General features: G+C 39.8%; 1 protein-coding gene across 2 annotated transcripts in view; it reads left to right on the top strand.

Moving 5' to 3' along the window:
* The window catches only part of FMN1 (formin 1), a 240,870-nt gene that overhangs the window by 167,775 nt on the left and 47,477 nt on the right, over nucleotides 1–25,618 (top strand). For both annotated transcript variants that reach the window (XM_020806176.3, XM_020806175.3), the window contains exons 10-12: nucleotides 2,533–2,679; nucleotides 9,125–9,184; nucleotides 13,013–13,133. In XM_020806176.3, the coding sequence (XP_020661835.3) occupies nucleotides 2,533–2,679; nucleotides 9,125–9,184; nucleotides 13,013–13,133 (328 nt within the window). The remainder of the gene's footprint in view (nucleotides 1–2,532; nucleotides 2,680–9,124; nucleotides 9,185–13,012; nucleotides 13,134–25,618) is intronic.

Raw genomic sequence — 25,618 nt, forward strand, 5'->3', positions numbered from 1 at the left:
TGATTGTTTCTGAAAGATTAAATGCTTTATAAATTATAGGGTACAGCTACCTTAGCAACAGGGAATGATCCAGCCTAGCTTACTTTGGAATGGTTTGAAACAGTGGGACTTGATTAGATGACTGCTTCCATTTACATGGAAAACACTCTTGTAGCCCCTGTAGTTGCGATCTAGTCAACCACATATTGCTCCGTTTTGGTCCATTTGGTCACAAGGTGCTCTTTCCTTCTCACTTCCTGTCTCCTGTCTTCTCTTTTGCAATAGCTGTCGGATGGTTGGGAAATAGCCTGTTTCCATTTAATTGCAGGTTGGCACTAATGCTGAGTTTTTATGCACACAAAGGTGTAGTGTGGGGTAGAGCGTGCCATGTGTCAGCCTCACATTTCTCCTTCTTTTTAAAAAAATTGGTAAGTGGAGTAGTGCTTAAATGATGCAGCACAATGGGGTCACGAAGAGTCGGACACGACTTAACGACCAAACAACAACAACAAAATTTTAAAAATAAAAATAATAAAATTAAGACAAAAATGCCTGTTTTCTCTTCAAAAATAGGACAGAGAGTGCCATCTGTAATCACAGCCAGACCATACCTGCCTTTACACATCACTACTGACGTGTAGGAGGAATACACCCCAATCCCCACACTGGAGCAATCTAGATGATTGCATAGCAAGAAAACCATGGTTATTTCCTAATTATTCCAAAGAAGCGGTAGGCTCCACCTTGAGACCCATCTAGGGATAGGTTGAAACACTCCAACAAGAATATTGTGTAGTCAACATTTTTTAGAAGTATCCCAAGGTTAGCAGAACTTCCACCCCGGTCTATCCTGTTCTTAAGATCGTGTTGTTAGGAGGGCATCCTGATCAGTTAGGGGATTTGTTGCCTGATCTTGACAAGGTCACACTCCCCCTGAAGGACCAGGCCCATAATCTGGGTGTGCTTTTGGACCCGAACTTCTCAATGAAGAAGACAATCTTGACTGTAGCCAAATCTGCCTTTTTTCCATCTGAGGCATATTGCACATCTCCACCCCCTTCTCAACAGGAAGTCCCTAATAACACTGGTTCATGTGTTGGTAATCTCAAGGATTGACTGTTGCACTGTTCTCTACATGGGGCTACTTTTGAAGGTGGTTCGGAAGCTGCAATACGTACAAGATGCAGCAGCCAGTTTGGTTACTGATATATCTAAATTTGACCATATTTCACCCATTCTGGCCCGGCTGCATTGGCTGCCAGTATGCTTCTGGGTCAAATTCAAGATATTGATAAAGCCTTTTACAGTTTAGGACCTCGTTACTTATCAGAGCACCTCTCCTTTGGGTCATCCTCATGTCCCACCTACACCTCCCAGTCCTTGATGCTGTGGGTGGCCACTCCGAAAGAGGCCTGGAAATTGTCAGAAGCCAGGCCTTCTTGGTAGTGACCGCCCCACTCTGGAACTCCCTCCCTATGGAGGTATGATTGCCCCCCCACCTTCCTGAGCTTTCTGAAGACAAGTTAAAACAAGACTTTTTGCCCAGGTTTTTACAAACCTCGCCCCTTTGTAATATTAATTTTGTGGTCAGTTTATGCCTGCCCATGGCTCACCAAAGGGATTTTTGTTTTTGTATGTTTTTTTTTTTAAATAAAGGTTTTATATTTCTGTTATTTTCTGGAAGCTGCCCAGAGTACTGGCTTGTCCACTAAATAGGGAGGATATAAGTTTAAAGAAACAAATGCATGAATACAGGGGGAGACTTTCTGCACCAATATGGCACTGTGATGGCAGGGTTTCTCCTCACCAACAGAAGAACACTTATGTTCTAGCTGAACTTTCATCTGCCATGTGTTTGAGGGGGACTGGGATTGCTCTCTTTAACTTCTGTGCTGTCCAAAACACTTGCGTCTCATTTTTTCTTAACTTCCTGCAGTATTTAGAGTAAGAGGTATTGCCCACCTGATGAAGTGGAATTTTCTCCACAAAAGCTTGCAGTCTGTTTGATTTTTTTTAGTGGTTTAGTAAAGCAATCACCCTACTCTTCTACAGTATTTGTGTAATCCTAAGGACCACATTACCTTTTCCTGATTCTATCTGTACACTGTATATGAGTTTAAAAACTCCATTTCCTATTTAAATGTCTAGATAAGTCATTCCCAACAGAGGCCATATGGCCCCTTGGGGAGCCCTGGCATACTTGAAGGGGGCCGCAGAGTGGAAAAAATTCTTCACACACAACATCTTATACGGTTTGTTATGCAGCTTATACAATCCTGATATGGCCTATATTTCTTTCATATTGTATTTATGGCCATGACAAAAAAAAAGGTTTAGAATGGCTGCACTAGATGCCCACTGGAATTTATGGATGTAACTCACTTCAGCTTTTCCCTCTCAATTTTCTCTTTGTAATGTTTAATTACTCAATTAGAAAGATTACAGTGTTTTTTATATTTCGTGCAGCATCAACATTAGTAATGCCAAGAGAAATTGAAATATTTGTGTACTTTTCTCTCCATTCTGGTCTTAAAAATTTACTTTATCTTTCAGGGCCTACTCGATATGGAAAGTGTGAAGGTCATTTTAGGTTTAATTCTGGCTTTTGGAAATTACATGAATGGTGGGAATAGGACACGTGGTCAAGCAGACGGATTTGGTTTGGAAATACTTCCCAAACTGAAGGATGTTAAAAGTAGAGTAAGTGCTAAATGTTAACTATGATTGTGTTTAAGTTGCATTTCAATCTATGGTCAATGCTTTATGAAGAAAAATATTCCTCCCTCGTTTATTTCTTTACATCTGAGGTGTATAGCACAAAGGATGCGGGTCTTCTCTGTAGCACTCTATAAGCACACAACTGTTACCTCACTATCATATCACTTTCTATCAGTACTAATGGCAAGAAAGAGTCTTATGACCGCTTCAGACTTTGCCTTTTTTTAAAAAATCGCTGATCAGATAGTCTTGGATCCAATGGCTAACAAGAAAAAATCAACCAGCAATTTAGAACTCATATGTGATGTCATGACAGTGGGTTCATCCATGTCATTATGTTGCAACACATGTATCTGGAAATGGAGGAGAGGATTAATACCTGGGAAAAGGTATCAGCTGATGGACCATAGCTATTAGTTGATAAGGTTCAATGAATTTTACATTTTTTTTCAAGCTTCCTTGTGTGCTCTTTGTTATTCCTCTTTTGTCACCTGGCCATTCAGGAAAGATGATCCCACCCCAAAAGTTAGGAATAAAAAAACAAATAGATGGCTGTGAATGGAATCTGAGTTGTGATTAACTAATTTACGTCAAAGATTATGATTCTGTTTGGCTGTTATCCAGAAATGCTTATCAGAGGATTCCTCAATTGAGGAATTAGAAACCAAGCCTTTGGCTTTGAGTTCTTTTTGGTTTTCCTTTCTTTGCCTATTGCATTTCCAAAACAGAGAAAAGGAAACAGACTGCACAAGAGAAATCCTCCCTTATGTTGAATAAGCAGGGGTTTCCTTCATCTTGAAGGAGGGGAAAGTGGTCTCAGCTATTAATTCAGAGCGATAGAAAAGCACACCCTCATCAGATTTTCATAGAGGCTAGTTGGGGAATAAGCTTTACACTTGCAAAGATCAGTGAGTGTACATAAATGACAATATGGGTACGAAGAATGCAACTGGCATTGGTCACCAGTTTTTGTTCACAAAATATTGTCTCAAGTAAAGGCAACTTCTGACCTTGATCAGTTTTTTGACCATATACAATTGCTGTATTACATACATACTAAATTAGGTTAGTGGTTTAAACATCTGGTTGCAGAGCCTGAGGTTGGGAGTTTGATTCCCCACTGTGCCTCCTTGACAAGGGCTGGACTCTATTATCCATAGGGTCTTCTCCAGCCCTGCAGTTCTAAGATAATGATGATGATTAATGAACTAGTGTTACATGAGCTGTCCTGCAAACATGTACAGAACAGCACTAGCTGCTATTTCCTTTAGTTCATAGTTATTTGCCTTAAATCTTTTCCTTGTAACACTCTGCCCCATACATAGCAATCTATATGATTATTATGATTAATTGTTGGGATCCTAATTTTGTTGGACCATTTGTGTCGATAACAAATAGTAGCATGTATAGTGAACGGTTTCACTGCTACACAGTAGTCATATAATTGATACTGAAATGCACACATGGATCTTGAATTTAATACATTCTCTTGTATGCATGCTGCATAGCCAGATCTTATCCTGGTAACATTTGGTATGCTATTCAAAAACAAATGCACACTTCAAAGGCATTCCACATATAATACACTTCAGTGTCTTTCTCCTTGTGCTATTTAATAATATCCTGTAACCAGTGATTTCATATCTAAAGCATTGTTTATTCATCTTCATAGCTACACTTGACTAATTTTATTCTATAACCCATATAGCAGTTGGTCAACATCAAAGAAGATTATCAACATGAGATTTCATTTGATATAAAATGCTTGTTTTTTGTTGAAATCTATATTTGTTAAATAATTGAAATGACTATGAATCCCATAGAACGCTGCCTGTATCTATGTGCTGCTATGTGCGAAGCTCTGTATACTTTGCATACTCTGTATACAAAGTCTGTATACTTCAAAATTGTGTATACACAAAGCTGTGTATATGTCAGCATGTATCCAAACTTAAGTTTAGCTCTTCTTCTTAAAAATGTTAAGTTGCAAATAGCAGCCAGAGAAAGCTTAAATAAGCTAGAGGAAAGGCATTTTGCAGGATACCTGGGCCTATTTTGATTTTTCAGCTTAATATTACAATCTACCAATTCAATTGCAACAATAAAATTCTTTTTCTGATTAAGAAAGCAGAGTTAGATGTACCTTGCAGGGGGCATGTAAATGAATTGCACATATGAGAATTACACTGTGAATTACACATATGAGTTCTTTCAATGCCTCTGCAGAACTATCTCAGAACATTCCAGAGCCTAAAAAGCCATTAGGTTGACTCCCTGCACAATTAATGCTCTTCCACCTTTTAGTGAATCTTCAGTTCTCTTTCAGCCACTGCTGAGGAGACACCCATTGGAGCATTTCTTAGATACTTTTCTTGTAAAAACAAAATTATTAATAATCCATGTGACTTTTCATCATCCATTTTTCTCCATGCCCTTTGTTATCTTTGCTGTTGTCAGTGTCCTACTTGAGGCCTTCCAGCCTTCTGTGGTCCGTATGGGCCCATTTAAGAAGTGTGTCTCTGGCACTAACAAGATGCCTCTCATTAATAGACACTCAAAGTGTTGGTGTTTGGGTGAGGGACATCAGACACAAAATTGCCAGATATCTCAAAGAAGGAGGACAAGTTGCTTACCTGTAACTGTAATTCTTTAAATGGCCATCTGTGAATTCACAGGTTCAGAACGTGGTGGCCAGACTATTGAGTGAAGAAATGCCTCTCTTTTGCATTCTTCTTTCTCCTCTCCAAGGCCCCAAAGTGTGCCAGGAGGATACTAAGCAAATCTTGGGACTGGAAGTCCTAGAAGTATGGAAATCCCATTCCTACTGGCAGATCCCTTATAGCAAGTGTGAGGAATCTGTGTTTTGTAAGCCAGAGGTGGCCTGTAGTTCTTTCCTTTGTGGCCCTCTGCTGCCCAGAAATCTGGCTTCAGTGAAGAAGAAGCTTCCAAGAGTGTTTTTCCCCAAGCCTATTTTCCACTTGTATGTGGGAATGAATGTTTGTGATGTTGTTTGTGATGGAGTGTTTCTGTGATGGTGGTCTTTCTGTGATGGGTGTGGTGGTGGTCCCGCTTTCATAGAATCATAGAAAAGTGTAGTTGGAAGGGGCCTACAAGGCCATCAAGTCCAACCCCCTGCTTAAGTCAGGAATACAATCAAAGCATATCTGCCAAGTGATTATCTACGTTTTTCTTGAATGCCTCCAGTTTTGGAGCACTCACCAACTCCTGAGGTAACTGATTCCACTGTTGTACTGCTCTAACAGTTAGGAGGTTTTTCCTGATACTCAACCGAAATCTGGCTTCCTTTAGCTTGAGCCCATTGTTGCATATCCAGCACTCTGGGATGATCAAAAACAGATCCTCTATATGACAGCCTTTCAAATATTTGAAAAATGCTATCATATTACCTCTCAGTCTTCTATTCTCAAGGCTAAACATGCTGAATTCTTTCAGCCTTTCCTCACAAGGCTTGGTTTCCAGCCCCCTGATCATCCTTGTCGCCTTCCTCTGAATTTGTTCCAATTTGTTAGCATCTTTCTTGAAGTGTGGTATCCAGAACTAGACACAATACTCAAAGTGAGGCCTAACCAGTACTGAATAGAGGGGGACTAGCACACCTCCCAATTTGGAAACTATACTTCTCTTAATGCAGCCTAAAATAGCATTAGCCATTTTTGTAGCCACATCACACAATTCCAAGATCCATCTCATTTGTAGTTCTGCTGAGCCACGTATCCCCCATCTTGTAACTGTGCAATTGGTTTCTTTTTCTGAGGTGCAGTACTTTGCACTTATCCCTGTTGAATTTCATTCTGTTGCTTTCAGCCCTGTGCTCCATCCTATCAAGCTCCTTTTTGAATTTTGTTGCTGTCTTCTGGGATATTAGCTATTCCGCCCAATTTGGTATCATCTGCAAATTTGACAAGCGTTTCCTGCAGTCCCTTATCCAGGTCATTAATAAAAAATACCCCACTAGTTACCTTCTCCCAGTTAGAGAATGATCCATTAATCACCAGCCTTTGATGTTTTGTATTGCTTTGGTCCACTTATCATTTGCACCCTGGAAAATAGATTTCCAGACCAAAAAAAGGAACAAAGTAGAGATGGGGACGACTCACCATTTTAGCAAGTTGTCCCACTTCGTGAGTCGTTGAAATTTGATGACTCACAAAGCACGAAGTTGCCCCCATGAAGCGGGGGGGGCGTTATATAAAAAACTACCCCCACCGCCCCCCTTCCTATTAAAAAAGAAAGAAAGAAAAGCACTATTCTGGCTACTGGCCGCCGATCAGCAGCAGATAGGCAGCCACCCCCACCCCACAGCCAGCCACCCCAACAACAAGCTAAGGGAATCCAGGCTTCCCTTTGCAAAGATGGCAGCTGCAGCTTCCCTACCCTAAATGAAGCTGCAGCCACCATCTTTGCAAAGGGCAACCTGTCTCCCTTTTTACATGTGTGGCTGAGAGGCCAGAAGGAGACCTCAGCAGCAGCCATTAAGGTAAGGGGGTGTTGGCAGGGGTGGGTTGGGGGGTTAAGGTAGGGAGAGGAAGGGGTGTGGGGGTTGGCTGTTGGGGTGGTGGTTGTGGAGTGGGGGTGGTTGCCTATCTGCCACTGATCAACTGATCTGCGGGCAGGAGGCAGAATATTTTGGGGTAATTTTAATAATACCGAAGACGAATAAAAACAGGTAAATATTCATCCTTCTGTATTCATGGGGGTCTCTGGAACGAATATTTAACGAATCAGCTATTTTCATCTAAAAAGCTGATCCATTTTTATTTTTGTCCCCATCTGTAGAACAGAGCCTTTGAGCCAAAAAAAGTCATCCACCTTTCATTTATATAGTGTTCTGGCTGAACTTCTATGGGTCAACAACTGCTTACTAGAGATCTCAAAAGAGTTAAGCCTCTGGGTGTGCACCGTAATATTCTATTGCTTCTTTATTGCCTTTTTCTGGGTATATTGTGCATGGTGATGAGCGGATTTGGCATATAAGACGTCTGTGGGCAAAGATGCTGATTCTGTAGTGATGTCTATTCAGTTTCTAGTTTCTGCTTTGGGATCTCAGGTTCTAATAGTTCCTGCATGCTAGACTGGGCTCAGTATCAGGGTCCGAGTCTGGGGATTCAATGAGTGTTAGCGGTGATTAACTATCTCCTGTCGCCTTGAATTAGTGCCCAAGTCACTCTTAATAGTTGTGATTCTGACAGAAGGTAGTTTTACAGCAGCAACTAAACCATTAATGTAACTTGTAAACTAGGTTTTTACAAGGTTTATTTTAGCATTTTTTTAAAGAAATAATTTTTATCTACTTTTATGATGCATGACTTCAAGATATGCTGTGTTTTTCATGAATTTGTAACATATTCCTAGTCCATGAAGACAGGACAGATGTGTGTGTGTGTGCGTGTGCGTGTGTGCAGGCGCGCGCATGCACGCACGCACACACACACGCACACAGAGAGAGAGAGAGAGATTACATACACACATATAAAAACACACACTATATAAATTGAAAGCTGCAGTATATGTAAACTGGTTGCTAATATCTGCTGCATAAACTATATTTCAATGTTTCTTGCAGCTTTCATTTTATTTCTGTGGTTTGGAAATAGTGGGTTGCAGCAAACACAAACTATCGTACAAAATGCTGCTAAGGCCATACCAGGAGTATTGCGTACAGTTCTGGTCACTGCACCTCAAAAAAGACATAGTGGAACTGGAAAAGGTGCAGAAGAGAGTGACTAAAATGATAACTGGGCTGGGGCAATTCGCTTATGAGGGAAGGCTACAGCGTTGGGGGCTCTTTAGTCTAGAGAAAAGGCATCTGAGGGGGGACATGACTGAGGTGTATAAAATTATGCAGGGGGTGGATCAATTGGATAGAGGGAAGCTCTTTTATCTCTCATGCAATACCAGAACCAGGGGACATCCACTCCAATTGAGTGTTGCAAGAGTGAGAACAGACAAAAGAAAATATTTCTTTATCCAGCATGTTCTTAGTCTGTGGAACTTCTTGCCATAGAATGCGGTGATGGCATCTGGCCTAGATGCCTTTAAAAGGGGATTGGACAGATTTTTGGAGGAAAAGTCCGTTGCAGGTTACAACCCATGATGGGGATGTATAATCTCCAGGCTTAAAAGGATGTTACCTCCAAATGCCAGATGGAGGGGAGTGGCATCAGGAGACAGATATCTAGTTGTCTCGCATGCTCACAAAGGCAGCTGATGGGGCCACTGTGAGATACAGGAAGCTGAACGAGATGGCCCCTGCCCTGATCCAGCAGGGCTGTTCCTCGGTTCTTATGCATATACTGAGATGGAGGGGTGTATATTTATTTTAAAGTGTTACTTTTGTTTTAGATGTTTTAACTATATTCCTGTTGATAATTTAAACTGTGTTTGAAATCTCTGTCCTCCATTTTAGGACACTGCCATCAGTCTTGTGGATTATGTTGTAATATATTACCTTCGCCATTGTGACAAGGTAAATAATTTTGTTGCACCCATTATTGTAATACATACCATGTTAGTACCTTGTTTAATCACAGTGATTCAAGAGTTCTGTGAAGCTTCATTCACACATTCGTGTTCTTTCTCCTCTGTGACTGAAAATTTGAAATAAATAAACAGGGATCGTAGTCTATCACATAGCTCAGAACAATTAAGCCAATGAAATCAGTGAAGATGTTGTATGGCACACATACATATTGTTCTGTGCTAGATCATGCATACTAAAGCTTTTCTTTTCATGGAGAAGAATAAGAAATTCATCTATAGATCATAGGACAGATGTTTGAAACAAAGTTTAGTAGTGGACAAAATCCTCTTCTCTAAAGCTGCACCATGGAAGTCAGACGATGTTATCATCTAGCACTGGTAACATTTATTTTAAATGAATGTAAAGCTTCTTGCGCACCCTGTTTCAGGCTCCAAGGCTCTCTAGAGCACCTTTTTGCCCTGGGGAAGCCTTTGGGAGCCTTGGAATGAGTGAAGAGCTTTTAATAGCCAAACATCACAGCCAGCTCACCACCACTGGTGACTATCAAAAGCTTCTGCCCACCACCCTATACAGGAGGCAGCAACAAAAACCATCCCAAGGGAGATAGGGAAAGTTATAGAAAATGGAATGCAACTTCCAAAGAATAGCAATGAAAGACAAGAGGGCCTTCTTAAATGAACAGTTCAAAGAAATAGAGGAAAATAATAGAAAGGAAAAAACCAGAGATCTATTCAAGAAAATTGGAAATGGAAAAGGAACCTTTTGTGCAAAGAGGGACATGATAAAGGACAAAAATGGGAGGGACCTCACAGAAGCAGAAGACATCAAGAATAAGTGGCAAGAATACACAGAGGAATTATACCAGAAAGATTTGGATGTCCTGGACAACCCAGATAGGGTGGTTGCTGACCTTGAGCGAGACATCCTAGAGAGTGAAGTCAAGTGGGCCTTAGAAAGCATGGCTAACAGCAAGGCCAGTGGAGGTGATGGCATTCCAGTTGAACTATTTAAAATCTTAACAGATGATGCTGTTAAGGTGCTACACTCAACATACCAGCAAGTTTGGAAAACTCAGCAGTGGCCAGAGGATTGGAAAAGATCAGTCTACATCCCAATACCAAAGAAGGGCAGTGCCAAAGAATGCTCCAACTACCGTACAATTGCACTCATTTCACATGCTAGCAAGGTTATGCTCAAAATCCACCAAGGTAGGCTTCAGCAGTATGTGGACCGAGAACTCCCACAAGCTGGATATCGAAGGGGCAGAGGAACAAGAGACCAAATTGCTAACATGCGATAGATTATGGAGAAAGCTAGAGACTTCCAGGAAAAAAAACTACTTCTGCTTCATTGACTATGCAAAAGCCTTTGACTGTGTGGACCACAACAAATTTTGGCAAGTTCTTTTAGAAATGGGAGTGCCTGGCCACCTTATCGATCTCCTGAGAAATGTATACGTGGGACAGGAAGCAACAGTTAGAACGGGATATGGAACAACTGATTGGTTCAAAATTGGGAAAGGAGTACAACAAGGCTGTATATTGTCTCCATGTTTATTTAACTTATATGCAGAATACATCATGCGAAAGGCTGGACTGGATTAACCCCGAGCCGGAATTAAGATTTCCGGAAGAAATATCAACAACCTCAGATATGCAGAAAGCTGACTGCAAAAGGAAATGGAAGAAAGGAAAGTGGCTGTCCAACCAGGCCTTACAAATAGCAGAGAATAGAAGGGAAACAAAATGCAAGGGTTATAGGTAAAGTTACCGAAAATGGATGCTTTTGAATTGTGATGCTTTTGAATTCTGGTGCTGGAGGAGACTATTGAGAGTCCCCTGGACTGCATGGAGATCAAACCTATCCATTCTGAAGGAAATCAGCCCTGAGTGCTCACTGGAAGGAGAAATCCTGAAGCTAAGGTTTCAATACTTTGGCCATCTCATGAGAGGAGAAATCTCCCTGGAAAAGACCCTGATGTTGGGAAAGAGTGAAGGCATGAGGAGAAGGGGATGACAGAAGATGAGATGGTTGGACAGTGTCATCAAAGCTACCAAGATGAATTTGACCAAACTCCGAGAGGCAATGGAAGACAGGAGGGCCTGGCGTATGTTGTTTCCTTGCTTATTTAACTTACATGCAGAATACATCATGTGAAAGGCAAGACTAGATGAATCCCAAGCCAGAAGTAAGATTACTGGAAGAAATATCAACAGCCTGAGATATGCAGATGATACCACTCTGATGGCAGAAAGTGAGGAGGAATTAAAGAACCTTGTAATGAGGGTGAAAGAGGAGAGCGCAAAAAACAGTTTGAAGCTCAACATCAAAAAACTAAGATCATGGCCACTGGCCCCATCACCTCCTGGGAAATAGAAGGGGAAAATATGGAGGCAGTGCCAGATTTTACCTGCTTGGGCTCCATGATCACTGCAGATGGTGACAGCAGCCACGAAATTAAAAGACGCCTGCTTCTTGGGAGGAAAGCAATGACAAACCTCGACAGCATCTTAAAAAGCAGAGACATCATCTTGCCGAAAAAGGTGAGCATAGTCAAAGCTATAGTTTTTCCAGTAGCAATGTATGGAAGTTAGAGCTGGACCATAAAGAAGGCTGACCACCGAAGAATTGATGCTTTTGAACTGTGATACTGGAGGAGACTCTTGGGAGTCCCCTGGACTGTAAGGAGAACAAACCTATCCATTTTGAAGGAAATCATCCCTGAGTGCTCACTGGAAGGACAGATACTGAGGTCCAATACTTTGGCCTTCTCATGAGAAGAGAAAACTCCCTGGAAAAGACACTGATGTTGGGAAAGTGTGAAGGCAAGAGGAGAAGGGGATGACAGAGGACGAGATGGTTGGACAGTATCATGAAACCTACCAACATGAATTTGACCCAACTCTGAAAGGCAGTGGAAGACAGGAGGGCCTGGCTTGCTCTGGTCCATGGGGTCACAAAGAGTTGGACACGACTTAAAGACTAAACAACAAATAGTGGGATACAACTGCTTAATGTCTAATAGCTTCGTCTGCATAGTGTATGTTTTAACCATCTTCTAACACATTCGGTTTAACCCATTTGTGTTAAACTTTTCTTACAGAAGGGTTTTCTGACAGAAGGCTTTTCTGACAGAAGCCTTCGCGAATACACAGAAGGCTTTTGATTCAACAGAGTTTTCCATTAGCAAAAAAAGGTGGAGAGAGCTACATTTTGCTGATTTGCACTTTCCTCAAAAGCCCTACCATCAGTTAACATGTGAGGAGATATATAGGACTGCATCAGAAAGGGTAATGATTGGACTCGCTGTGACACTAAGACTGTACTATATGTTTTAATTTTTAAACCAATTCTTTAAAAAAACCACATGAATATTTGTAGAAGTAAACCTTCAAAACCTGCCATGAATCTGCAGAAGTTTTTCTCATCTTCCATCTCCTTCGCCAAGGCACTTCTGTTAACGAAAGGCACCAAATATTTTAGATCATTATTTATTCATAAGTCTTTCATCAATTCTCTGTACATTATTGATTTAGGGGAGAATCTCATTTACTGGACTACCAAGAAATGATCTTGTAAAGTGTTCCTTGAGCTTTGGGTAGAACAAATATAAATAAACATGCATATAATTCGTGTTACTCTTGGATGCAAATGACAATTTTTTCAGCCGTTCATTCCAGTGTGTAATCTTTGCAAGGAATGTATCTGTAAAGTTATATCATGTGCTCACATTTCTAATTCAGGGAACATTAATTTGTGTTTTTTTGGAAATTTTGCCACTTTTCTAAAGTTAACGGTACTTTTCTTTTTTAGGAAGCAGGAACAGATAAAAGTGTGTTTCCACTACCAGAACCTCAAGATTTATTCCAGGCATCCCAAGTTAAATTTGAAGACTTAATAAAAGATTTGCGAAAACTGAACAGAGATCTAGAAGGTAAACTGAGTTCCATATAAAATCTGCCTTTACTACTTTGACCAGACTAATCTTCTGCATGTTTAATTGAACAAACGCCCCACTAAAATGTTCAGATGACTTCCAAGTGCATGTTTATCTTTGTCCTGTCCTTTTTTATGTTCACAGTTGAGTGACATGATCTGCATAGATAACAGAGGGGTTCTGGAGCTTTGTGTCACCAATATGCAGATGACACCCAGCTCTATCTCTCCTTCTGCCCTTCTGCAGAGGATGCCATCCTGTCCCTTGAGCGTTGCCTGGATGCTGTGTAATGCTCTCTACATGGGGATGTCTATGAGGCTGCTATGGAAACTTCAGCAGGTTCAGAATATAGCAGCCAGGCTATTGAGTGGAGTGAAGAAATACCATAATATCTCCCCTACTTTGGCTGCCTTACACTGGCTACCTGTTTGTTTCCATGCCAGCTTCAAGGTGATGATAATGACATGCAAAACCCTAAACACAGTCTTCCCAGGCCAGGCAGTTGAGAACATCGACCAAATATCAGGCCTTCTTGGTGGTCACTCCCCATCACCCAAAACTTGCCTGACCCTTTCACTGGGAATAGTTAAATGGTCCTTGGAAGCATAACTCTTCAGACAGGCCTTCCTGGAGCCTGTAACATCATAACAGCGTTCAAATTATCAGTTCCTCCACCTTGCCTTTAAATCACCTTGTTCATTTTTAGTTAATTTTATATAGTTTTGTCAATGTGTACTGATACAAAATTTGATATATATATATAACTATATAGTCATTATGTTTACTGTGTATATTTACTGTTTTAAATTGTTATGTTGTGTTGTAAACTGCCCAGAGTAGCCTTGGCAACTAGATGGATGGTGTAAAATTCAAACAAACAAGCAAACAAACAAACAAACAAACAAATTAACAAATAAATAAATAAATAAATAAATAAATAAATAAATAAATAAATAAATAAATAAATAAATAAATAAATGGTATTTTTAAAAAAATCTAAAGTACTCTGGTACCTTTAACATGAACACATCTATGTCAGTGTGAGTTTTTGTAGATTATAATCCATTCTCTGAGATATAGGTTGCAATCCAGTGAAATAAATGTGTTAATCTTAACGGTTTCTGAAAATTGCTTCAGAATAATGTATCGTTCTAGGGAATAGATTCAGAGAACAGTTACTTGAATGTCATTGCAAACATGCCCTTAAGAGCTGTTTTTATAAAAACAGCTCTTAAGGGCATGTTTTTACAAACTGTGAGCTTCAGTTGTTAACTTATGTGAACAATTGGGACTCTTATGTGAAGGCAGGATCACTTTAATGCACCACTGTGCTCCCGGCACAGATGCAGGGGCCTGCTCCTGCAAACTGAAATCCAGTAAAATAGATGCATCCTTTTGCTGACATCATGAATTGGAAGGTGCAATTGGCCAAAACTGTACTGCAATTGGGCTATGAAGTTAAAGCTTCTGTATCCCTCGCCCTTGTTCTTATCTAAGCCTTCCTCAAGCAATCACATATAATTAGGCCCTCAGTGACAGATTCATGAAACTTTGTACAGTATAGCTAACTTTTCCTCTTTATGGAGACAGCCGCCCAGAGTGGTATGATATACCAGATGGGCGGGATAAAAATCAAATAAATAAATAAATAAATAAATAAATAAATAAATAAATAAATAAATAAATAAATAAATAAATAAATAAATAAATAAATATTTGGAACAAGGACAGTTTGGAAAGTGTTCAGGCCACGAAGTGCACCTATAAACTATAAAAACCTACCCAGGAATGACACTTCTTTTATACATCACAGAGCATTAATAAATAATTTATTCATGTCAGAAGCAATCCAGCAGTACTTCCTGAATGGAAGGATCTTCCGAAAGTGTGCTGTCATTGTCCAGATGGATTCATAGTCCTCACATTCTCCAAGGAGACTCCTCTATACCCTGGAGATGAAGCCTGCCCACTAATCATCTCAGATTTAATATGCATGAATTCTTTTTTTTCATGTAGTCATAGAATAGGCTACCATCTGACTTAGTTTCTATGGTAAGAAAGGATCTGACTAAAATGAGCCTTTCTAGAATGAACATTTATTTTTAGAATTAAATTCTATAATATTATTGTTTGAAAATTAATGTTGCCTTTGGTATTCCTTTTATAAACCCTTGTTAAATAATACAGTGGGGTCTTGACTTGAGAACTTAATCCGTATTGGAAGGCGGTTCTCAAGTCAAAAAGTCTGAAGGTCAAGTCTCCATTGACCTACAGTGCATTGAAAACCGATTAATCCCGTAACAGGCCGTTTTTGTTCCATTTTGGTTTTTTTCTGGTCTGTAAGTCAATTCTCAGGCTGCAAGTCAAACCTAAATTTTGCGGCCAGAGAAGTCTGTAACTCAAAAAGTCTGTAAGTCAAGCCGTCTGTAAGTCAAGGGTCCACTGTACCAGGTTCTGCTCTGCCCTGCTTGGTCTAGAAAGGCAGGAATACATCTTTCTTGGTAAAATGTGTGGCCACTAGAGAGAGGTTGAAGGCTGTTGTCAGGTCACATTTGCAAATGGGAACCTGGAGTTAATGAAAAGTCTCTTTTTGTGAAAATAATGATAAAATTTCAGAAAATGTTCCTTGAAATGCTTTAGTTGGAAATGGCGTTTATTCTATTATAAGCCTGAAAGGTCTGATGATCCTCTGTAGGTTATTCTAGTTACTTTAACACTGCTGGCAAACTACAACTGAAAATCTAAAGGTAAAATAGATTTTTTTTGGGGGGGGGATAATGTTGAGCTACGTAGGTGCAGCTATAAGGGAAGCATACCTGTCCCATCCCTCTGCCTCTCCCCCTTACAAACATGAACTCTCTCTCTCTCCCTCCCCCCCTCTCAAACACACACACACACACCTACATTGCAGAGAGAGAGAAAAAGTTGTACATGCAGTTAAATTTATGTCTGTCTGATGAAGCTGTGAAAATGGTATTTGTCATTTCATCAATGTTTAATTTTCTATAGTTTTCCATATTGTTAGTAGGACTACATAAAACTCATTAAATATTACCATTTTAGAGTTTAGAGTTTATTTAAGGGCACTTTTACAATACTGCAAACAATCAGCTGTTCATTGCAGATATTCATATAAATATTTAAATATTGAGGGCCAGTGTGATGTAGCATCATCAGATCATCATAGGCATCCTTCAGTCTCGAGAGACTATGGTAACATGCTCTAAATCGAGGAGTGTCCTCTCCAGAGCATGAAGCCCGGGTAAGGTAATATGGAGGATAGGCTGTTACCCAAGCAGCAGATCCCCCCTCTCCACATTGCTGAAATGGTCCAATGGAAAGGCAAGAGCCAATACGACTGGTTCCAGCAACGTCGCAGGAGTTGGCAGAACGACACGAGCTGCCTTCGGGACTCCAGCTCCGGATTTTGCCTCGAGGTTAACTCCTGAAGCCTTTTCCATTGGTGGATATAGCCACAAGGCAGTGGACGTTTGAAATCGGAGTTTTCCTTCTCCTAGATGGGCTGCCTTCCATGGCTGACGAGCCCCACCTACCCGGCAGCATCATCAGATATGGCAGTGGTAAAACACATGCCCTGTTAGGTATCACCATAAGCTTGATAGCAAATAGCAACAACTTTCCATTTCTGATTTTTTATTCTTTTCAGTGGGGGTAGGATTATGGGGAAGGGAATTTAGGGTTGGGGGGTAGGTATGGATACAGAAAGGGTAAAATTCCAGAGAGTGAGATAGTACATTGCCATCAACTTGTACAATTATATTAAAAACAGAGACTAAAAGATCAACAGCAATTTTCCAGTATTGCTATACAGTGGTGCCTCGCTTAACGAGCACACTGTTTAATGACGAATCCGCATAGCGATGCGGATATTGCGATCGTTTTTATGACCGCATTGCGATGTTTTCTATGGCTGAAAATTGCATTGCGATGATTGGTAAGCATTTTGCTTACTGATCTTCGCATTGCGATGTTTTTTTCAACAGCTGATTGGTGGTTCCAAAATGGCCGCCAGACACCCAAAATGGCCACCGCAAGTGTTTTCGCGCCCTGCCCTCGCTTACCGAGGGTACGAAAATGGCAGCGCTATGGAGGAACTTCGCTGAACGGTGAGTTTGGGAGTCATAGGAACGCATTAAACTTGGTTAAACCAAGTTTAATGCGTTCCTATGGCCTTTTCTGTCCCATTTAGCTATGTTTCTGCATAGCGACGATTAATCCGGAACGGATTAACGTCGCTATGCGGGGCACCACTGTTACTAATCTATCTATTCCCTGATTAGACCTTCACATTCTTCTTAAATCTATGCTTTCCAGGCTATCATTCAATCTGATTATGAAATTATTCCCTATATATCCACCAAAGATAATAAAAGTCTCATCTTGTGTTTTACATTTCGCACACTATTTAAAAACATTTTTATATCTTTTTTTCAACAAAAAAACTTTGTTGACATTGTGTACCATCAGTAAATCATATATCATCTTTAAAACATCTCATCTGCATTTTCTTTAACATTTACTGATTTTTAAACATTAATATTCTTTTACCATTTTATACCCATTGTATACTACAGTCTTTAGCCATTTAATTCATTTAGTCCATCTTTATTGTTGAGGTTTTCCTTCCTCCTCCTGGATCCTCTTGTTTCTATAGTGTGCTTTCCTTTAGAGCTTCTCGCTTGCTCTTCTGCTCTAGTTGAGCTTCTTCCTGCCTCTGATCCTGATGGTCTAATTGATTTCTCCTCTTCCTGTTTTTCATCTGCACTTTTCTCCTTTTTTCTTCCTAGCCACTTCTCCTTTGTTTTTTAAAATCTTCTGCCTTCATTTTTGAGTTAATATAATAACTCTGCTCCTGGAATTCAAAGAGGACACCTTCAGGCACCAACCACTTATACATAATTGAGTTCGTTCTCAAGAGGGATGTCAGCTCCGCATATTGTCTCCTTTTCTGTCTTATTTGCCACGGAGTATGTCTCAAGATCTTGATTTCTTTATATTTTCTATTAAGCTCCTTGACTTGCATATTTCTTAGAACTTTATCTCGAAATATCTTTCTCATATGTTTAACATAAATTTCTCTGGGGAGATTTTTATTCCTGGTATATGCTGTATTAATTCTCCGTGCTGTGCCTATATTTTGTTGGACATCCTCTGGTCGCATCTCCATGAGCAATGCTAAATAAGTAGTAATTACTTGCACTGTGTCTTATCCTGTTTGTTCTGCTAGATCTGGAATCTAAGTATGGCATTGGCTCTTTCTATTTGTAGATTTAACAAGAGTAATTTCATCTTGCTTGCTTTCCTGTTTTAGCTCATCCATCTCTGTATTCAAGGTCCCCAGTCTTTCTTCCGTTCTTTTTGATGTCCCATCTATTCTGGCTATTTGTTTTTTATTTTCTGTAATTTGATTTTTAATATCAGTCATTTGCATCCATAATTAGCAACAACTTCCAAATAACAGGAAAGTTCCATATCCAAGGGAAACAAACAGCTGTGCAGTGATTTCTGATTATGGATTTTCACATCAGATAAGCAAACATGGAAGTTGTGTTAAAAACTAGCCAGCATTGTAATCGCCTCTCAGTTATATCAAAACTATGTTTTAAATGTGTTGGGTTTCAAGAGAAAAAATAAAATTAAAAATATAGGCTAAGAATCTGTATCCCTCGTATGCATGATTCTGTATTATGAGCTTCCAGTCTTGAATTCCTAGACTCTATGGAACCAAGCGTTCAAACATAGAGATGGGATTGTTGATATTTTCCTCTTGTTAATGGAGGCATCATGTTCCATTCTCTTTACTTGGCTTCTTCTGACTGGGGCTTAAATGATATTTGCATCAATTTAACAACAGGAAATCAAAGATTTTCAGTTTTTTAAAAGTACTACTTCAGATAAAATTATTTTAAAAATGTATCGAACCAGCTTGTAAAAGTAGAATCGCTACTGTCAGGACCCCTGCAATCGGATTAGAACTGTTTGCCTTTAAAGCAAACGAAGATAAAAGTACCCCTGCTGTCCTGAAAATGAGCTCTGGTTGCAAATTATAAGAGAACGCTTTTAAGAGTGTCACTGACAGGCAAGCAGGCCTTATTTTTGCCAAATTCAAAAATGAATACTACTCTAAGAGAAAGTTGTTATAGGCTTCTGTAGCTATAGTGCAGCATTTATGAGAACATTAGATAACCATCTGTCAGATCTGCTTGGATTTGGGTGTCTGCATTGAGTAGGGGGTTGGACTCTATGGTCTTATAGCCCCCCTTCCAACTCAGTTATTCTATGATGCTACGTCAGAGGCCTGTATCCATTGATTTTATTGCAGTAGCATAAGACTCATTGTGCTAGAGGTTGTGCATTTTCATACTCCGTGTACTACAATTTGGATGTCTAAACAATTGCAGGAGGGGTGTAGGTGTCACCATGGGTTGCAAAGCTGCTTACATAACCTTTTGCACAATGTAGGCATTTTTACTCTGTTAGTGTGTGTTGTATTTAGTCCAAAGGACCATGCTATTCATATGACACATCAACTTTATAGTAACAGATTTTTCATACAGTTTTCTTAAAAAGTGGGTGTACCTGTGCTCCACTGAACAAAACTGAATTCAAGTACACAATTAAATATTGAAGTCCAAGTTAATTTAATCTTTTATTCATTTGTGTCCCCAAATCATTATCTCTAACTATTTAACAGCAATAGGAAAGGAACATATACTTGACCGACTATAGGAAAGTTACTTTTATAGCCTTCCGACTGCCTAATAGTATTGTTATTGGATTAATTCAGCCACCTCTATAAACATTTCTGGAGAATTGAGGCAATTTTTTTAAAAGCATAAGCAGTCAGAGAATCATTATTCCACACAATAGCTACATTCACATCCAACATTGTAGGCTGTAGCCCCATTCAATCATAATTCAATCAGGAATAGGTAGAAGAGAGGGCTCCATCCTGTCTTCCTCTGTTTTCAGTTTAACCGTCTTCCTGCACATTGGGCATCACCTTGCCGACAAAGGTCTACATAGTCAAAGCTATGGTTTCTCCAGTAGCGATGTATGGAAGTGAGAGCTGGACCATAAAGAAGGCTGACCACCGAAGAATTGATGCTTTTGAATTGTGGTGCTGGAGGAGTCTCTTGAGAGTCCCCTGGACTGCAAGGAGAACAAACCTATCCATTTTAAAGGAAATCAACCCTGAGTGCTCACTGGAAGGACAGATCCTGAAGCTGAGGCTCCAATACTTTGGCCATCTCACGAGAAGAGAAGACTCCCTGGAAAAGATCCTAATGTTGGGAAAGTGTGAGGGCAAGAGGAGAAGGGGGCGACAGAGGATGAGATGGTTGGACAGTGTCATCGAAGCGACCAACATGAATTTGACGAAACTTTGGGAAGCAGTGGGAGACAGGAGGGCCTGGCATGCTCTGGTCCATGGGGTCACAAAGAGTCGGACACGACTTAACGACTGAACAACAACAACAACAACAACAACACATTGGAAGTAAAAAGTCCAAAGCAGAGTTTCCACTATCCATAGGGCCTCTCTCTGTCAACTAGGATGCTGGAAAATCAGCATGCTGACTTACGTAGTGAGGCCTCATAGATAACAGAGGCTCTTCTCGTAAGATTTGCCAGTCTCCGCTTGAAGAAAGTAGTGACACCAGAATCAGACAGGGCAGGTCTGGAGTCCTCCCTGCTAACAGCTGCAGGTACATGCAATTTAGTAATGACTATAAATATATCCAGTCATTAAAGGCACATTTGGAATATATACACAGTGAGGTGTTTGGAACCCCTGTATTCATTTCATGCTGAGCACAGAAACATGACTGTCTGAAGAAGAAGAGGTTGCTTTGTCCAGGTAGCTGTTCCATGTGAGCCAGGGCTCCTGATCTGAGACCGGGAGTTGGCTGATTTGGAGTGGCTGCTTGGGAACAGCAGCCTCCCTTTTATGTGTTTGTTTGTTTGTCTTATTTACAGGCTGCCTTTCTCCCAATAAGGGCATTCAAGGTAGCTCACAGTATTAAAAAGAAGTGAATTAAAAACACAGCAAATTGTACATTAAAAAATAAACTATAAAACTGATTAAAATACATTGAAAACATGTAAAATGTTAGAAATGGCATTCAGGGACCTGATCCTTATTGTTAAAAGCCGTGATTATAAAAGTGCCTGATAGGTCTTCAGCTGTCAGAGAAGGAGAAAAGGGAGGGGGCCAACATGATCTCCTGGGAGCAGCCACAGAGAAAGTCCTCTCTCGCGTCCACATCAACAATGCCTATGCTGGCAATTGAGAGGAGGACCTCTGTGACAACCCCAGACCTACTGGAGTATACCACACTTTAAATATGCTGCCACCAACCATTCCCTATAAGAAGTCACACAGACCAGGAATGGATTTTTAACAAACAAAAGAACAAGGTTTATTTAAATAACAAACAGGGTAAATAAAATGATCAGGTAAATAAGATACAGTAACGTGGCTTAGTCTCAATCATACATACAACAGTTTGGTTCACACAGAACACTTTAAAGTAAAGCACAGACCCTGAACCTATCAGTTCTGGCTACCTATAAAGAAACCTGAACCTATTAGGTATGTACCAACTGACACACAGTTGTACCCAGTCTGACACACAGACTCCAACTCCCCACTCTCCACACAAGCTCCACATATATATACAGTACAGCTCCTCCCCCTGATGTCCCGCCTTCCACTCCCCATAGGATGGAACTTTCCCTCCAAACCCATGACAGACAGGTACCATCAGTGCTGTATGTAACAACCTCCTCTGACAATATTAAGTGCCAAGAAGGCTCATAGGGGGGACATACAGTTCTTTAGGTACAGTTGCATTTCCACATTCAATATGATGATGGAATGGGAACTTGTGTGGGTTCCGCATAACTCCTTAACAAAACGAATAGGGCTTGGATAAGAGTTTATCTAGCATTGCAATTTTAAGAAGGATTTTGGAAGCTTTTGCTTCCATTTTCAACTATGGTTTGCTGTATCTGAACCGAAACAATGTAGCTTGCGAGGAAGGTTAGAAGTAAAAGAATCCTTTAATAAAATGCACACACTATCCCCTGTCTCTTTGACCAGAGACAAGCTGTGCCTTGAGAAAAGGTGATTTCCAGAAGGTCCCATTGGGTAGCTGTCCCAGACCTGTAACATTGCTAATGGTGGAAAAATACAGACAGTAGGGGCAGCAGAATAGGCAAACCAAGGAGAAATGGGAATGAGTCCAAGAAGATAATGAAAATGTCATCTCCAGTAATACACACTGTTCTGAGGCCAGTTGGAGAGGATTTTTCCAGTTCACAGCAGACATAATGTTAAACTATGAATGACTTAAGTGAAAGGCTTTTTACTGGTATTACAGTTTATAATTATAACATTCTCCATTTCCCTCTTTTCATATGTTTGGCTGCAACATTTGCTAAATCTAAACAATAGTTTTAAAGCTAATACACTGTCCAGAGTGCTAGATGCGTTGCTATGGTGTGAAAAAATATTTAACTAGTCATTTTTGCTTTGTTTTGTTGTGTTTACTTTTAGTTTGATTTATTTTTGAGTTACTTCACAGTATAATGGTTTAAGATGGTTTATAAAACCATAGATGTTGAAAGCTGCACTGTATTGCCTCTCCTTTTAAGAGAAAGCACATTATTTTACTTTTTTAATAAACACCTTGAGTATAAGAGCCCTAGAAGATCAAACCAATCTAGTCTATCATCAGTTTCCTGCAACTTTTGAGACGCTTCCAATTTGTCCAGATTAATATGTATCTAAGCTAAAGCTGCAAGCCTAAAATAGGTATATAACAAATGCCAGAAAAACAAGGAATATTTCCTGTATCATTGGTAAATTTTGAAGACACTATTTCATTCTTTCTTTTCCACCTCTGTATTTAACCCTGATCCATATCTCATCTGTGTTCATGTTTGGGGCAACCGAAGTGCATGTGTGCACTACAATTTTACAAGTAGTGTACGTCACTTTCTGCTACTGGGCAACCAATTCTGAACTCAAATACTGTATGTTTGTTTTTACATCTGAATCTGTTGCTCAGCTAACATGTAATTGTCTCTGTTTAATTTTGGCACAACCCCTTTCCCATCTGGAATCTTCATAGCAGATTCCAGGTCTCTCCTTAATTCCAAATTTTGCAAAAAAAAAAAAATCTATATAGATGCAAACCAATGCAGTTCCTTTCCATATGCAGTTAGTCTTTTTTTAAAAGGAGAACTGCAGAAAGGTATGAGTTCTATCAAGTTAGGTGTTTCCCTTTAATAGAGTAGCTTCTTGTCGGAGAATGGAGAAGATTGACTCCTGAAACATCTACCCTTGCATTTCAAAAACTGTTTCATGGGGTTGGGAGACCCTGCAGATTGGGGTGTATGGGGGCTGCAGTACATAAGAGAGAAGGGAAGAGTTCTATTGCATATGTGGAGATCCATTTGCATGGTTATCTGGTTTTACTTCTATCCTTATTTGTCTAGGAAGATGAATAGATGGAAAACCTTGTATTTCCATTGAAAAATCTCCCTTATATTTAAAGCATTTATACTTATTGATAGAACATAATTTGTATCAGAAATTTATATTAGGAATCAAAATGTATGCACTGTTTATTTTATTTCTTGAACTATGACTTTAATTTTGATCATTTAGGAAGTACTTTAATAGTCTTGTGATGGTATTGCCTGTCAGCCTCTGAGGAGACATTAGAAGATATACACACAGTAGTGGCTGTTAGGAATTTTCACTGGATTATAACTCACAAAGGATAATATCAGTGACAGTTTTACAAGGGGCCATGCTGTTAAATACTTGGGTTCACTGTCAGGATGATTCTTGTAAGTGCTGCTAGTAGGTCCAAATATTTGTTTAGTAGTTAACTCTTATCAACTCTGAACTATTTCTAATTTTGGATTTACTCTTAAATGATGTATGGAAATCCTTAGTGCTATCTGTCTGACGTTGCAGCACTACTTATAGGAATTCTGTTTATATGTAAGCATTCTTTGTACAGATTTGAAAGTACCTGTAGAATTTTTAAAGACTATTGCCCAATAGGCATTATGGGAGAGACTTTGAGCTTTGTAAATATTTTAATTTGTTTGATTATTTTTAAAAAATAGCTGAGCCAAATGCTGCTTTCACTCTGTAGAGATTGGCAAAATGCTAATCTTTAGTTCAAAATATGTTTTGACTTCTTGCTGATAGTTTTGAAGCTTTATGGTGGGAACCGTAATACACCTCTAATGGCACGTAAATTGAGAAGTTATAAAAATGTTTCTTAGTTTAGCTGCTTTGCACTCCAAATCAAACCAGGGCTTTGTATGGAGAAAACCAGTAGTAAATTTGCATGGCTTTTTATATGTTAGATGAGATTGCAGAGATTGTACCATGTGTTTATAGGCCTCTAAGAATGGATCCACTGAACTAAGAGAAGTAATTAAATTACTGAAATATAAATAAGGCTCTGAAAACAGCAGCTGTCTCATAGATGCATCCAATTCTTCTGACCACTTAATGCAGGCCCCCTTGTGTCGGCTGCAATGGGTGTTATAGGAGCAAGGTCCACAAACACATTATAATTATTAAAATAGATCATTAAAACCAAACGTAGATGGTCGCTTTCTGCACGATATACTACGTTAAAATCATGTATTCGATCCATCAAGTCCCTAGAGATTAAAACATAATCTATTGTGGAAGCACCTGCTGAAGAGGTAAAGGTGGGCTAAACCGCAGAAGCCTGTGCTGCAGGGTCAGAAGACCAAGCAGTCGTAAGATCGAATCCACGCAACAGAGTGAGCGCCCGTTGCTTATCCCAGCTCCCGCCAACCTAGCGATTCGAAAGCATGCAAATGTGAGTAGATAAATAGGTACCATCTCGGTGGGAAGGTAAACAGCGTTCCATGTCTAAATCACACTGGCCATGTGACCACGGAAAGATTGTCTTCGGACAAACGCTGGCTCTATGGCTTGAAGAGCGGGATGAGCGCCGCCCCCTAGAGTTGGACACAACTGGACAAAAATTGTCAAGGGGAACCTTTACCTTTACCTTTACCTTAAAAGGGATAGACGAAAATTATTAATCATATACATTAAGCGTAGACCGGCATAATTACAGCCACAATCTTTAAATTGCCTGTGATTAAATTTTTTATGAAGAATAGGTTCTGGGAAGGTCACATTGAACCGTGCAGAATGTGCCTCATCATTTCTTGGTGCATTGCACTCAAATGTGGGCATTTTAAGTAATTTTTATACTAGTTCTACACTTGTTGCAACACATTATGTACAGCTGAAAAATACATGTTCAAGGTTAGTTGCAGAAAGCATTTAAATTACCTTGCATTTGATGCTCTGGCATTCACTAGTTCAGAATGGATTTTCCCTTAAGAAAGTCTGCTTTTCTAGCATGAAGACTCCCTCACATAAGTAAAGA

The sequence above is a fragment of the Pogona vitticeps genome, chromosome 1, assembly GCF_051106095.1.
Source record: "Pogona vitticeps strain Pit_001003342236 chromosome 1, PviZW2.1, whole genome shotgun sequence".
NCBI lineage: Eukaryota > Metazoa > Chordata > Lepidosauria > Squamata > Agamidae > Pogona > Pogona vitticeps.